This window comes from Bombina bombina, chromosome 5, assembly GCF_027579735.1.
Source record: "Bombina bombina isolate aBomBom1 chromosome 5, aBomBom1.pri, whole genome shotgun sequence".
Lineage (NCBI taxonomy): Eukaryota > Metazoa > Chordata > Amphibia > Anura > Bombinatoridae > Bombina > Bombina bombina.
The window spans coordinates 277,212,132-277,228,970 of NC_069503.1; the positions used below are offsets into that span (position 1 = coordinate 277,212,132).

The 16,839-nt window shown below is 38.0% G+C and overlaps 1 protein-coding gene across 1 annotated transcript in view; it reads left to right on the forward strand.

Moving 5' to 3' along the window:
• LOC128660260 (uncharacterized) overlaps positions 1-16,839 on the forward strand; it is a 1,245,247-nt gene that overhangs the window by 389,157 nt on the left and 839,251 nt on the right. Inside the window, exon 8 of the mRNA XM_053714016.1 lies at positions 15,788-15,856. Coding sequence (XP_053569991.1) covers positions 15,788-15,856 — 69 coding nt within the window. The remainder of the gene's footprint in view (positions 1-15,787; positions 15,857-16,839) is intronic.

A 16,839-nucleotide genomic window follows, 5' to 3' on the forward strand; every position in this document is an offset into this window, starting at 1 on the left:
TATATATATGTACGCTCTCACCAAGCTACAAACAATGGGGCAAATTTCGCCCCCATCGCCGTGCCAAAGATTTGTTGGTAAAATTCTTCGTCAAACAGAAAAAAGAAAGTTGTGTGAGAGAAGATATCTCAAAATATCCCCTATGAAATGCTTATGGATGTTATCTAGACTCAAATCTCTCTCTAAAAAATATTCAATGATCTCAACCCCTAAAAATTGCGGAATGCAAGTGTACAAGGAGGAAATGTCAACCACAATCCATGAGAATTCATTATGCCATTCAATGTGTTATAGACTCTTAAGAAGGTGTGAGCTATCCTCCAGGTAGCTCAGCTGTTTTCTGGCAATGGGTTGTAAAATGGTATCAAGCCATGCTCCCATAGGCTCAAATAGGGAGCCAATGCCAGAAACTATAGGTCTACCTGGGGGATGCTCACAATCCTTATGTACTTTTGGTACATGGTAAAAGATGGGAATGACTGGATTTTCAGGAACCAATATGTTCAAGTCCTTATGATTAAAGATACCCAGCACTATGCCTTCTTGAACTAATTGTGTTAGTTCTCTTTTAAATAGATGTGTTGGATTGACAGACAATTTACTATAGGTGTTGGCATCAGAGAGCTGTCTGTATGCCTCCTGGAAATAGTAATCTTTGTCCATGATGACAATGTTACCACCTTTATCCGAATTTGTTATCACAATTTCACGATTGTGTTGTAAAGATTTGATCGCTAAACGTTCTTTATATTTCAGATTGAATTGTGGAGCATTGTCAACAGTATCTGTTTCTAAGGCCAGTATGTCATCCTGAACAGCTTTCTGAAAAGCATTCAACATAGCACCTCTGTGTTGTATGGGATAAAAGTCTGACTTAGTTTTTTGTGGTTTCTTTAAGGGTATAGGAGTGTCATTGGGAATGTAACCACTATACAATTCATTAAGTGTATTTAAAGTGCAGGCATCAGCAAATTGTAAATGTGACATAGTAAAATAATCTTGAGTTTCAACACTCTCTGTTATAAAGCATAAAACCTTTTTAAAGCTAATTTTCTGACGAACACTGTTATATTCCACACACCCATAAGCTGCACACTTTAGTGACCTATTTATAACTGTCCCTAATTGGCCAAGAGCAGAGAAGGTAACCTAAGTTACAACAAGTCAGTTCCCATTGTTTTATAGACATTAAAATGTTAGTTATTTTGTCACTATTTAAACAGAGAATGAAACTTTCAAAAAAGACATCTACTTGTTAGTCTCAAACTAATCTTTTCTGTAAATGCATCATTCTATCTAGCATTTATTTAGTATTTAATGTCCCTTTAAGGTAGAGCTTTCAGTTGAAAAAGCATACAAAAGGATATTTACTCTTAAAAAGGTCATATTGTTATATATGTATTGTATATATCAGAACTGCTTTATTCAAAAGATCTGCATAAAATAAGCATTTTGTTGGGATTATTTGCAAGATTTTGCCATTTTAAAGCAGTTTATAGTTAACCACTGAAAAGCTTATTGAGTATATTTATTTTCTCTTTTATTATTGGAGGCCAGATGTAAATGATCTTCTGCACTTATCTAATCAATCTCTGTGATAAATGCTTACTTTCCAATCCTGCAACATGCAAGTGTATACTGTTAATACTCCAGCCACCCTGGGGTAGTGGAACATTTTCACAGAGTAGGTTACGAGTTGTGTGTTATGAGTGAAAAAGCAGTGTTATGGCTCTTTTTCACTACCGCTGGTATTACAGGTGTTGTAGGTATAGCTGTACTACACACCTTTTTTCAGTCACGTCCTTTTTCAATGGGACTTCCATAGCGCCAGTATTACGAGTTTGCCTGTCCGGCCAAAATGTGAGCGGTACAGCCTATAACTACAAGATCTGTACTGCCACCTGAAAGTTAGTAGTTATGAGTTTTACATTACAAATCTGTAGCATAAAACGCATATCTAAAGTGTTACAAAGTACACTAACACCCATAAACTATCTATTAACCCCTAAACCGAGGCCCTCCAGCATCGCCAACACTAGTTAAATATTATTAACCCATAATCTGCTGCCCCCAATGTCGTCGCCACCTTCATATACTTATTAACCTCTACACTAAAATAAAATTATTAACCCCTAATCTGCCGCTCCGGACATCGCCACCACTATAATAAACATATTAACCCCTAAACTGACGCATTATAAACTATTTACTAACTACTTAGTAAAAATAAATACAAATTTACCTGTGAAATAAAACCTAACCTGTCTTACAGTTAAACCTTAAATTACACTAAAATTAAATAAATTACATTAATAAAATACAATTAACTAAATCACAAAATAAAACACTAAGTTACACAAAATAAAAAAATTAACTATCAAATATTTAAACTAAGTACACCTAATCTAATAGCCCTATCAAAATAAAAAAGCCCCCCCCCCCCCCAATAATAAAACCCTTAGCCTAAACTAAACTGCCAATAGCCCTTAAAAGGGGCATTGCCCCAAAGAAATCAGCTCTTTACCTGGCAAATAAAAATACAAACAACCCCCTAACAGTAAAACCCACCACCCACACAACCAACCCTCCCCAAATAAAAACCTACCTAAAAAACCTAAGCTACCCATTGCCCTGAAAAGGGCATTTGGATGAGCATTGCCCTTAACAGGGCATTCAGCTCTTTTACATTGCCCAAATCCTAAGCTAAAAATAAAACCCACCAATAAACCCTTAATAAAACCTAACACTAACCCCCGAAGATCCACTTACAGTTTTGGAAGACCGGACATCCATCCTCATCCAGCCGGGAAAGTCTTCATCCAAGTGACAAGAAGTCCTCTTTGAAGCCGGGAGAAGTCTTCATCCAAGCGGCAAGAAGTCGTCCTCCAGGCAGGCAGAAGTCTTCATCCAGATGGCATCTTCTATCTTCATCCTTCCGGCGTGGATCGGCTTCATCTTCAAGACATCCAGCGCGGAGCATCCTCTTCATACAGTACGGCTGGGACTGTATGAAGAGGATGCTCCGCGCTGGATGTCTTGAAGATGGAGCCACTCCGCGCCGGAAGGATGAAGATAGAAGATGCCGTCTGGATGAATACTTATGCACGCCTGGAGGACGACTTCTTGCCGCTTGGATGAAGACTTCTCCCGGCTTCGTTGAGGACTTCTTGCCGCTTGGATGAAGACTTTGCTGGCTAGATGAGGATGGATGTCCGGTATTCGAAAACTGTAAGTGGATCTTTGGGGGTTAGTGTTAGGTTTTATTAAGGGTTTATTGGGTGGGTTTTATTTTTAGCTTAGGGTTTGGGTGATGTAAAAGAGCTGAATGCCCTTTTAAGGGCAATGCCCATCCAAATGCCCTTTTCAGCTTAGGTTTTTTAGGTAGGTTATTATTTGGGGGGGGGGTTTGATTGTGTGGGTGGTGGGCTTTACTGTTGGGGGGTTGTTTGTATTTTTATTTGCCAGGTAAAAGAGTTGATTTCTTTGGGGCAATGCCCCGCAAAAGGCCCTTTTAAGGGCTATTGGCAGTATCGTTTAGGCTAGGAGTTTTATTATTTTTCGGGGGCTTTTTAATTTTTATAGGGCTATTAGATTAGGTGTAATTCGTTTAAATATTTGATCATTTATTTTTTTATTTTGTGTAACAGTGTTTATTTTTTGTGATTTAGTTATTTGTATTACATTAATGTAATTTATTTAATTTTAGTGTAATGTTAGGTTTAACTGTAAGACAGGTTAGGTTTTATTTCACAGGTAAATTTGTAATTATTTTTACAAGGTAGTTAGTAAATAGTTAATAACTATTTACTAACTATTCTATCTAGTAAAAATAAATACAAACTTACCTGTGAAATAAAAATAAAACCTAAGCTAGATATAATATAACTATTAGTTATATTGTAGCTAGCCTAGGTTTTATTTTACAGGTATGTATTTATTTAGTTTTAAATAGGAATAATTTAGGTACTAATTGTAATATTTATTTGGAATTATTTTAATTAGTTTAAAGTTAGTGGGTGTTAGGGATAGGGTTACATTTGGGTTAGACTTAGGGTTAGGTTTAGGGGTTAATAACTTTAGTATAGTGGTGGCAACATTGGGGGCAGCAGATTAGGGGTTAATAAGTGTAGTTAGGTGGTGACGAGATTGGGGGCGGCAGATTAGAGGATAATAACAGTAATGTAGGTTGCAGTGATGTTGGGGGCAGCAGATAAGGAGTTAATAACAGTAATGTAGGTGGCGGCGATGTTGGGGGCAGCAGATTAGGGCTTAATAACAGTAATGTAGGTGGTGGTGATGTTGGGGGCAGCAGATTTAGGGGTTGATAACCGTAATGTAGGTGGCGGCGATGTTGGGGGCAGCAGATTAGGGGTGTTTAGACTCAGGGTTTATGTTAGGGTGTTAGGTGTAAACGTCCATTTTTTTTCCCCATAGACTTTAATGGGGCTGCGTTACGGAGCTTTTCGCTTTTTTTTGCCGGCTCTCCCCATTGAAGTCTATGGGGAAATCGTGCACTAGCACGTCAAAGCAGCGCTGGTATTTGGGTACGTTATGGAGCTCAATGCTGCCATATCACCCGCAAACGCCTGCTTTTTGTAAACTTATAATACCAGCACCATAGGGAGTGAAATACCACCGAAAAAGCTGCGGTCGTTAATTTCCCTATAGCGCTCAAAACTCAAAAACGTACATTTTTTTTCCCCATAGACTTTAATGGGGCTGCGTTACGGAGCTTTTCACTTTTTTTTGCCGGCTCTCCCCATTGAAGTCTATGGGGAAATCGTGCACTAGCACGTCAAAGCAGCGCTGGTATTTGGGTACGTTATGGAGCTCAATGCTGCCATATCACCCGCAAACGCCTGCTTTTTGTAAACTTATAATACCAGCACCATAGGGAGTGAAATACCACCGAAAAAGCTGCGGTCGTTAATTTCCCTATAGCGCTCAAAACTCAAAAACGTACATTTTTTTTCCCCATAGACTTTAATGGGGATGCGTTACGGAGCTTTTCGCTTTTTTTGCCGGCTCTCCACATTGAAGTCTATGGGGAAATCGTGCACTAGCACGTCAAAGCAGCGCTGGTATTTGGGTACGTTATGGAGCTCAATGCTGCCATATCACCCGCAAACGCCTGCTTTTTGTAAACTTATAATACCAGCACCATAGGGAGTGAAATACCACCGAAAAAGCTGCGGTCGTTAGTTTCCCTATAGCGCTCAAAACTCGTAATCTGGCTGAGTAAGAGCTGCAGCATTAATAATGATTGAGCACTACAGTTTTTTTGGTTTTTTTTTTAACTATGCTTAAAAGACAAGTAAATATAGTAGATTTGCATAATTAACAAATGCATGATAAAATAGACAATACAATAGCATTTTGGTTTGAACTTCAAATGAGTAGTAGATTTTGTTTCTGACAAATTTCAAAGTTGTCTATTTCCACTCCTCCTGTATCATGTGACAGACACCAACCAATCACAAATACATTTACTTATATTCTGTGAATTCTTGCACATGCTCAGTAAGAGCTGGTGACTCAAAATGTGTAAATATAAAAAGACTGCTCAAATTTTGTTAATGGAAGTAAATTAGAAAATTGTTTAAAATTTTCTATCAGCCAATCGAAATTCAAGGGACACCATCTTGGATGACGTCCCTTAAAGAGAAATATATATTTAAAAATAGCTTAGCACGCAGGTGGGAAATGGCTTAGCAGTCAAAGGGTTAAAGGGACTTTAAATGGAAAAGCTAATCGTTCATGGAAAACTTAAAGGGACACTCCAGTCAACTTTCATGATTCAGATAGAGCAGGGGTCAGCAACCTTAGGCTGTCTGATAATCATGGGAAATGTAGTTCCAAAACATCTGGGGCTCAAGGTTGCTGACCCTTTAACCCTTTGACTGCTAAGCCATTTCCCACTTGTGTGCTAAGCTATTTTTTAAATATATATTTTGTTTACTTTTTTTTCCAGATCACTAATACTTATACCGTTGGAAAGGTTATTATTCTTATTATCAGGTATTTGTAGAGTGCCAACAGGTTCCGCAGTGCTATAAACATGGGTGGTAAAAAAATGATTACAGGGATCAAATGGGGAGAGAGGTTCCTGTCGAGAGTGGCACTGTTGTAGTCGGCTCTTATGAAGGTGAACTACAAACAGCTGGGCTCATAGGCTTACATGCTATGGGGTTTTAGGGGATAGCAGTGGAGATAGGAAGGTTAGTGTAGGTTGTAAGCACCCCTGAATAGTAGAGTCTTCAGGCAGCACTTGAAGCTTTTAAAACTAGGGGAGATTCTTGTGGAGCGAGGCAGAGAGTTCCATAAGATGGGAGCCAGTCTTGAGAAATCTTGTAGACGGAAATGTGAGGAGGTAACAAGAGAGGAGGAGAGTAGGAGATCATGAGCGGAGCGAAGGGGATGGGAGGGAGAGTATCTGGAGACAAGGTTTGAGATGTAGGGGGAGCAGTGCAATTGAGGGCTTTGTGTGTCAGAGTGAGAATTTTGTGTTTAATTCTGGAGGCAAGAGGAAGGGATTGGCAGAGAGGAATGGTAGATGAAGAGCGACGTGCAAGAAGATGAGCCTGGCAGAGGCATTCATTATGGATTGTAAAGGAGCTAGGCGGCAGCTAGGGAGACCAGAGAGCATAGCGTTGCAGTAGTCGAGGTGGGAAAGGATGAGAGAGTGAATTAAAATCTTTGTTGTGTCTTGTGTAAGGAAATTTCTAATTTTAGCAATTTTTTAAAGGTGGAAGCGGCAGGCTTTAGCCAAGGACTGAATGTGAGGAGTGAAAGAAATATCTGAGTCAAGTGTGACACCAAGACATCAGGCATGTGAGGTTCGGGTAATGATGGAGTTGTCAACAGTTACAGAGACATGGGGGGTGGAGATTTTGAAATAAGGGGGGAAAATAAGGAGCTCAGTTTTGGAGAGATTTAGCTTGAGGTAGTGAGAGGACATCCAAGATGTGATATGAGACAGTTAGTGACACGGGTTAGCAAGGAAGGAGATAGTTCTGGTTTAGAGTGGTAGATTTGGGTATCGTTGGCATACAAATGATAAGGAAACCCGTGGGACTTTATTAAGGAACCTAGTGATGACGTGTAGATTGAGAAGAGAAGGGGAACTAGGACAGAGCCTTTCAGTACCTCAACAGAAAGAGGTAATGGGGCAGAGGATACCCCAGAGAAGGCTACACTAAAGGTACGGTTAGACAGATAGTAAGAGAACCAAGAGAGAGCTGTGTCACAGATGCCGAAGGATTGGAGGGTATGGAGCAAAAGAGGGTGGTCAACATTATCAAAGGCTACAGACAGATCAAGGAGGATAAGTAGAGTGATGTGGCCTTTGGATTTTGCTGTAAGTAGGTCATTGGTAACCTTAACAATTGCTGTCTCTGTTGAGTGAAGGGGGCAAAATCCAGATTGCAGTGGATCAAGGAGGGATCCAATTTCAATGTAAGGAAATGGGATAGACGTGCGTATACTAGCTTTTCAAGAAGCTTTGAGGCAAGAGGTAGTAGGGAAATAGGATGGTAGTTGGATGGGGAAGTTGTATCGAGAGAAGGTTTTTTGAGGATAGGTGTGACTAATGCATATTTAAGAGATGTGGGAACTATACCAGTGCTGAGGGAGAGGTTGAAGATGTGTGTGAGTATAGGGGTAAGGGTAGAAGAGAGGAAGAGGAGTAGTTGTCAGGGGATTGGGTCGAGCGGACAGGTAGTTAGGTGGGAGAATAGTATAAGGGCAGAAACGTCATCCTCTGTAACAGGGGCAAAAGAGCTAAATTTATGGCTATGTGGGTTCTGGATGATTGTGAGCTTTTGAGGGGGTGGGAGATTGGTAGTGAGAGCTGATTTCATTTCTGATGGAGTCGATTTTGTTGTTGAAGTAGCTGTAAAAATCTTGGGCTGACAGGAAAGTTGTGGTGGGAGGTGGGGGTGGGCGGAGAAGAGTATTGAATGTGGAGAACAGATGTTTTGGGTTTGAAGAAAGAGTAGAGATAAGAGTAGAGAAGTAATGTTGCTTATATAGATTAAAGGGACAGTCTAGTATAAATTAAACTTTCATTATTCAGATAGGACTTTTAATTTTAATCAACTTTCCAATTTACTTTTATCATCAATTTTGCTTTTATCTATCTTTTAAAACAATAACAATTCTATGGTAGACTGACCCTTTAAGGGCAGAATAGTAAGAGTTCAAGATGAACTTATAGTGAAGAAAGTCAGCAGAATTCCGAGATTTCCTCCAGTGTCGCTCAGCAGTACGGGAACATCTGCGTACTTACCGTGTCAGAGGAGTATGCCAGGGCTGAGGATGAGTGTATGTTTTCCGAGCTATGGTAGGTGGGGCCAGGTTATCAAGGACCGAAGTAAGGGTGGAGTTATAGTGGCAGATGGATTCATCAGGACAGGAAAAGGAGGGAATGGAAGAGATAAGAGGTTTAAGAGAGCTAGTGAACTGTTTCTGATCTAATGACATTTGAGTGTGAGTGGTAGAGGGAGGGAGAGTTGAAGGGATTTAGGTGATGGTACAAGTGAGGAGGTGGTGGTCAGAAAGAGGAAAAGGGGAGTTGCAGTCGGTAGCTACTTAGATACCTGAGATATAGGCTTCTAAGCAGCATACCCCCTTTCCCTATATTATGCACTGTAAATGTTAAATAAAGTTGTGCTGTGACGTCATCATGTCATTGCGTGTGATGTCACCACCCAAAACGGGAAGCCCCAGTGATCCCTGTCACTATATAGGTCCGATCGCCAGGATGGGAGTCGATGGGAGCCCCCAGATTGCCCTCAAGGTGGGTGAGTGCTAGTGACATTTTTGACTGAGAACATTTGCGATAGCTCAGAGCCATCATTAGCACTCAAGGGGTTAATTGGTGACTTAAAGGGACAGTCTAGTGAAAATTTAACTTTCATGATTCAGATAGTGCATGCAATTCTAAACAACTATCCAATTTACTTTTATCATCAAATTTAATTTGTTCTCTTGGTATTCTTTCTTAAAAACTAAACCTAGGTAGGCTCATATGCTAATTTCTAAGGCCTTGAAGGCCGCCTCTTATCTAAGTGCATTTGGGCAGTTTTTCACAGTTAGACAGCGTTAGTTCATTTGTGCCATATAGATAACATTTTTCTTACTCCTGTGGAGTTATTTATGAATCAGCACTGATTGGCTAAAATGCAAGTCTGTCAAAAGAACTAATATAAGGGGCGGTCTGCAAAGGCTTAGATACATGGTATCACAGAGGAAAAAAGTGTATTAATATAACAGTATTGGTTATGTAAAACTGGGGAATGGGTAATAAAGGGATCTATCTTTTTTTTTTAACATAATTTTTTATTAAGGTAAATAATATGTAGTCCAAAACAGGGTTCAACATTATGATGACCACAGTAATACAATGTACATTACATTACAATCCGTACATAGAAATAGTCTCTGTATATTTGTTTAGTTCAAAATTTCACACATGCTCTATATGAGAACAATATAAATATACAGGCGAAATTTGAAAAATTAGAATATCGTGCAAAAGTTCATTTATTTCACTAATGCAACTTAATAGGTGAAACTAATATATGAGATAGACTCATTACATGCAAAGCAAGATAGTTCAAGCAGTGATTTGTCATAATTGTGATGATTATGGCTTACAGCTCATGAAAACCCCAAATCCACAATCTCAGTAAATTAGAATATTGTGAAAAGGTGCAATTGTCTAGGCTCAAAGTGACCCACTCTAATCAGCTAATTAAGCCATAACACCTGAAAAGGGTTCCTGAACCTTTAAATGGTCTCTCAGTCTGGTTCAGTAGGAATCACAATCATGGGAAAGACTGCTGCTGACCTGACAGTTGTGCAGAAAACCATCATTGACACCCTCCATAAGAAGGGAAAGCCTCAAAAGGTAATTGCAAAAGAAGTTGGATGTTCCCAAAATGCTGTATCAAAGCACATTAATAGAAAGTTATGTGGAAGAAAAAGGTGCACAAGCCCCATGGATGACCGCAGCCTGGAGAGGATTGTCAGGAAAAGGCCATTCAAAAGTCTTCACAGGAGCCACCACACACAGACGGATCCTGGACATGGACTTCAAATGTCGTATTCCTCTTGTCAAGCCACTCCTGAACAACAAACAACATCAGAGGCGTCTTACCTGGGCTAAAGAAAAACAGACCTGGTCTGTTGCTCAGTAGTCAAAAGTCCTCTTTTCTGATGAGAGCAAATTTTGCATCTCATTTGGAAACCAAGGACCTAGAGTATGGAGGAAGAATGCAGAGGCACACACTGCAAGATGCTTGAAGTCCAGTGTGAAGTTTCCATAGTCTGTGTTGATTTGGGGAGCCATGTCATCTGCTGGTGTTGGTCCACTGTGCTTCATTAAGTCCAGGGTCAACGCAGCCGTCTACCAAGAGATTTTGGAGCACTTCATGCTTCCTTCCACAGACGAGCTCTATGGGGATGCTGACTTAATTTTCCAGCAGGACTTGGCACCTGCCCACACTGCCAAAAGCGTCAGAATCTGGTTCAATGACCGTGGGATTACTGTGCTTGATTGGCCAGCAAACTCGCCTGACCTGAACCCCATAGATAATCTATGGGGCATTGCCAAGAGAAAGATGAGACATGAGAACGAACAATGCAGAAGAGCTGAAGGCCGCTATTGAAGCATCCTGGTCTTCCATAACACCTCAGCAGTGCCACAGGCTGATAGCTTCCATGCCACGCCGCATTGAGTCAGTAATTGATGCAAAAGGGGCCCAAACCAAGTACTGAGTACATACAGTATGCATGCTTTTACTTTTCAGAGGTCTGATATTGTTCTACAGGTATGTACAATCCTTGTTTTATTGATTGCATGTAATATTCTAATTTTCTGAGATTGTGGATTTGGGGTTTTCATGAGCTGTAAACCATAATCTTCACAATTATAACAAATCACCGCTTGAATTATCTTGCTTTGCATGTAATGAGTCTATCTCATATATTAGTTTCACCTTTTAAGTTGCATTAGTGAAATAAATGAACTTTTGCACGATATTCTAATTTTTGGAGTTTCACCTGTAATACCCATACCTTACATTTTTTATTTCTGCATGAACTGATATTACAATGTAACCTCTGAGTTATGTTTTGCTTCCTGTTAGTGTGGTATATTGTATTATGACAACATAAACATAAGTAAACACGTTTATCATAGAGGTTCACATTTTTATCCACGTCACACCAAACTATCTCAGTCTCAATCAACTGTAATATTGTGAAGAATCTCAAAAATAAAATATTCTTTGTAATTTCACTAGTTGTTTCTAATTCTGATAAACCTATGGTCTTCATGAAAGAAATTTTCGAAAGTTCAGACTGCCTCTAGGAAGTGACACATTAAATTGAGCGAGCAGTAGCTGCTAGGGGATTCTTTGATCAGAAACTTAACTGAGCTTAACTAATTCTATCGATGCATTATGAATAAAAGTTATGTAATAGTTAATAATAATAATAATAAAAATGGTAAGAATAGTAAAAATGGGAGGGGGGGTGGAGGGTTTATGTAAATTGGACCCAAGATGCAAGTAAACCAACAGTTAAGTTTAACATTTGAAAGTGATCAGACCACCTTCTACACATTTCCATTACCAACCTTTGTGTTTGGAGGGGCGTGGAACAAATATTTATACGATATTCAGTAACTGCTGTGTGACTAAAGAAAAGGCTATATCTGTATAGTTACTTTTTCTGTCCCTCTTAACGGGGAGATATATAATATCTTGTGAGAGAGGGAATGTACTTCACAAAAAATAGATAATATTAGTAGGAAAAATAAAGAAAAATAAAAAAAACCCTAGGCAAGTCTTCAAAAGGAAGGAATAACCCTATATCAAATATACAATATGAGTTGCCAAAACATATAAGGTTAATTCAGTAGATAAAGGATTCCATTTTAAACAGGGTAGTGAAAAATAGTATACATGCATGCTTTGTGCTGCCTAGGTTATCTTCCCTAAACTATTAGCCAAGCTTTCTATTTTATTGGAGCACTATAGGGAATATACAGGCTATAGGCAAGAGGTTACTCCTAGTAATTGACTTGGATTATCATTTACAGAACATATAAGAAGGATAATAGAAGTAACTGTCCAAACATATGTTATTAACCTTATAGTGTCCTTATCTCAAAGGTACTCTGTTGTCTGACTGAAAGGTCTTTATGTAGAGCAGGATAGACACTATGGGGCCTAGTTATCAAGCCGTCAACCTCAAATACGCTGGAATTCCGCAGCGTATTTGTGGCGAGGCTGATTCACCTTAGTTGTCAAAGGCTAGAGACCGGCAAAAGTAGAATTTTGTGACGTAAACTTCGATCCGCTGGACTCAGTCCGACACAGATCTATTCTTACGTCACTCCAGATGTTCCGCACACAAGTACGGCACAATCTGACTACTTTTGCCAGTTATCAAAAAACTAGCAGGTACGCTCGGCACTTTTCCGGCCCAGCGTACCTGGTTTTCAATCCGCCACCCTGGAGGCGGCGGATCCCATAGGAATCAATGGGAGTCTGACCATTGCGAAAGTACAAGTTCGCTGCTGCCAGACATCCCATTGATTTCTATGGGAGCTGTCTACACCTAACACCCTAACATGTACCCCGAGTCTAAACACCACTAATCTGTCCCCCCTACACCGCCGCAACTAAATAAAGTTATTACCCCCTAAACCGCCGCTCCCGGAGCCCACCACAAGCTACTCTATACATATTAACCCCTAAACCACCGCTCCCGGAGCCCACCGCAAGCTACTCTATACATATTAACCCCTAAACCGCCACTCCCGGAGCCCACCGCAACTATAATATATGTATTAACCCCTAAACCGCCGCTCCCGGAGCCCACCGCAACTATAATATATGTATTAACCCCTAAACCGCCGCTCCTGGAGCCCACCGCAACTATAACATATGTATTAACCCCTAAACCGCCGCTCCCGGAGCCCACCGCAACTATAATATATGTATTAACCCCTAAACCACCGCTCCCGGAGCCCACCGCAACTATAATATATGCATTAACCCCTAAACTGCTGCTCCCGGACCCTGCCACAACGTGTATTAAATTTATTAACCCCTAATCTGCCCCCCTACACCGTCGCCACCTATAATACATTTATTAACCCCTATCCTGCCCCCCACTACACCGCCGCCACTGTAATACATTTATTAACCCCTAAACCTAAGTCTAACACTAACCCTAACACCCCCCTAACTTAAATATTAATTAAATAAATCTAAATAATATTTCTCTTATTAATTAAATTAATCCTATTTAAAACTAAATACTTACCTTTAAAATAAACCCTAATATAGCTACAATATAAATAATAATTATATAGTAGCTATCTTAGGATTTATTTTTATTTTACAGGTAACTTTCAATTTATTTTAACTAGGTACAATAGCTATTAAATAGTTATTAACTATTTAATAGCTTACCTAGCTAAAATAAAGAGAAATTAACCTGTAAAATAAAAAATATCCTAAGTTACAATTACACCTAACACTACACTTTACTTTAATACATTATTCCTATTTAAAACTAAATACTTACCTGTAAAATAAACCCTAAGATAGCTACAATGTAATTAATAATTACATTGTAGCTATCTTAGGATTTATATTTATTTTACAAGTAACTTTGTATTTATTTTAGCTAGTTAGAATAGTTATTAAATAGTTATTAACTATTTAATAACTACCTAGCTAAAAGAAATACAAAATTACCTGTAAAATAAATCCTAACCTAAGTTACAATTAAACCTAACACTACACTATCATTAAATAAATTAACTACAAATAACTACAATTAAATACAATTACATAAACTAACTAAAGTACAAAAAATAAAAAAAGCTAAGTTACAAAAAATAAAAAAATAAGTTACAAACATTTTAAAAATATTACAACAATTATAAGCTACTTAACCTAACCTAAGCCCCCTAATAAAATAACAAACCCCCCAAAATAAAAAAATGCCCTACCCTATTCTAAATTAAAAAAGTTCAAAGCTCTTTTACCTTACCAGCCCTTAAAAGGGCCATTTGTGGGGCATGCCCCAAAGAATTCAGCTCTTTTGCCTGTAAAAGAAAAATACAACCCCCCCCAACATTAAAACCCACCACCCACATACCCCTAATCTAACCCAAACCCCCTTTAAAATAACCTAACACTAATCCCCTGAAGATCATCCTACCTTGTCTTCACTCAGCCGAGCAGCAATGGAACCGAAGAGGACATCCGGAGCTGCAGAAGTGATCATCCAAGGGGCGCTGAAGAAATCTTCCATCCGAAGAAGTGATCCTCCAAGCGGCGCTGAAGAATTCTTCCATCCGGGCGATTTCATCTTCCAAGAGGCGCTGAAGAAGTCTTCTATCCGGGCAATGTCATCTTCCAAGCCGGGTCTTCAATCTTCATCCCGCCGACGCGGAACATCCTTCTTTACCGACGGACTACCGATGAATGAAGGCTCCTTTAAGGAACGTCATCCAAGATGGCGTCCCTTCAATTCCGATTGGCTGATAGGATTCTATCAGCCAATCGGAATTAAGGTAGGAAAATCTGATTGGCTGATTGAATCAGCCAATCAGATTCAAGTTCAAATCAGATTGAGCTTGCATTCTATTGGCTGTTCCAATCAGCTGCCGTCAAAAACAACTCTGGGATCTTGCTGATATTTAGTTATATGAATCTTCTCTTGAATGAGTATAATTGACTGAATAGTTAGAGCAAAACATAGAAAAAAACTATTTTAAGATCAGGATCCCCCCTCCCCCCCCCCCGGGATCTATCATTTTAAACAATAAACATTTTCAAGTAGACTTTAATTCCTGTTTCAAGATGATCTTTTGAATGGCTGTCATGCTGGTATGATGATCTACCTGGGATTATTTCATTTGCTGTATTTTCATTTAGGAGGCTTGTTGATATTTTTGTTATGAGATTAGCCTATAGTTGTATATTGAATATATTGTGCCATTTGAATCTTAACTTTTTTGAAAATCAACACAAATTACTAAAGAGTTACTCAGATTCCACTGGGAGGACTTTCTTTGGAATTTTCACCTAGTAAACTAAAATTTGCCACACATAGTACATTGCATTTTGCATTGTGTTATTGCTTTTAAGGGAAAAGAATATTCAAGTAATACAGTATATGTAATACCATTAACAGGTTAATCCTGTTGGTCTGGTACTTAGCCAATATTTAGATATAAAATAAATAGGCATCTTGGATTTCTATTAATTTGTTTTTTTTCTTTTTGTTTACTCCTTTTTATTTTAGATGTATTTGGTCTGAACCAAAAATGGGCCGGCTCCTGAGCTTTAGATTCCTGCTTTTTCAAATAAAGATAGCAAGAGAGCAAATAAAAAATTATAATAGGAGTAAATTAGAAAGCTGCTTAAAATCGCATGATCTATCTGAATCATGAAATAAATAAATTGGGTTTTGTGTCCCTTTTAACTGAAAAAAAAAAAAAGATTGATTCTTATGCACAGTGTCTGCAGTTCCCTTTGTATCCCTGCTCATAAGTATTGTCATAAGTTTTATCACACTGTATTCCTTTGGTAATAATCACCATTTTTTTTATTATTGTAAGACATTTGAAATCTTCAAAACTTTTTCAAATGTTTCACCTTGCTTTGATGTGGATTGTGGTAATTAAAATTTCTCCAAAGAAATCTTTACTAGCTTCTTCTCAATGGCCATTAATTCACAAATATTTTTTTCTCCTCAGACTGCTTTGCCGCCTTATGAATCCAGAATCACTACTGCCAAGCTGTTGATCGAAGCTGAAAGTTTTGAGGTAAGAATAATTCAGCATTGTTTTGTTTGAAAACCTGGAGGATTTAGGAAATGCTTTAAATATATATTTTGTTTTTCTTGAAAATAATATTGTATAAGAAGTCTGAACTTTTAGATGCGTTTAAAATGTACATTTCCATGACAGCACCAATAAAATAAATCCAGACTTTTATTAGCTCCACAGGTAATCAAGGTATGAAAATAATCATACTTTTTATTGTACCTTTTGAAATTAAAATTCCATGTTACAATACTAAAGATTTTACTTTTTTTACAATCATTTGGCTTGGAATTAATGTTAAGTTAGACCGTGATGTTAATCAATCAGATAAACGGAATAACAAATAAATCAGTATGGAGCAAACAAGTCTTAAAAGGAAATATCTATAAATGTTTTCTTTATTGTGTACTATGACACATTATAAAATAAGATTTGTTTGTTGTTGGATTCTTTATGGAAATATATTATGAAATTTAAGAGGCATAATATAGCGTTGACTACCTTTCATTTTAATAATTACATACTTATTTATTTCTGCCTTATTATTTTAGAAAAAAATATAATCATTGCTCTGTTTCTTACTTTTTTTATTTATTTAACTATATAGCTCTACTTAGAAAGCATTATTGAAAACATATACTGTTCATTGCCTGTATATATTAAAATAAAAACATCTATAACAGAAATAAATTCTTAAAAATCTATTGTAATATAATGTCACTTTATAACAGCCATTATTTTCTTTTGTTCTTTCACAATGCAGCTGTCCCAAAAATATTGGTATATAGAGATTAGGTTTTAGTTCTAATACTATTGAGAATTGGTGCTCAGCATGTTGTTAACTCATGTAACAAAAGGTGAGACTAAAGTCTTATTGTGGTTAGCAACACACTTTTTGCCGTTGGTTAAATGGACATTCTAGTGTAAAATTAAAGTCCCTATTTTGTTAAAGCATTTTTAATTATTTTCTTTTACTATTTCTT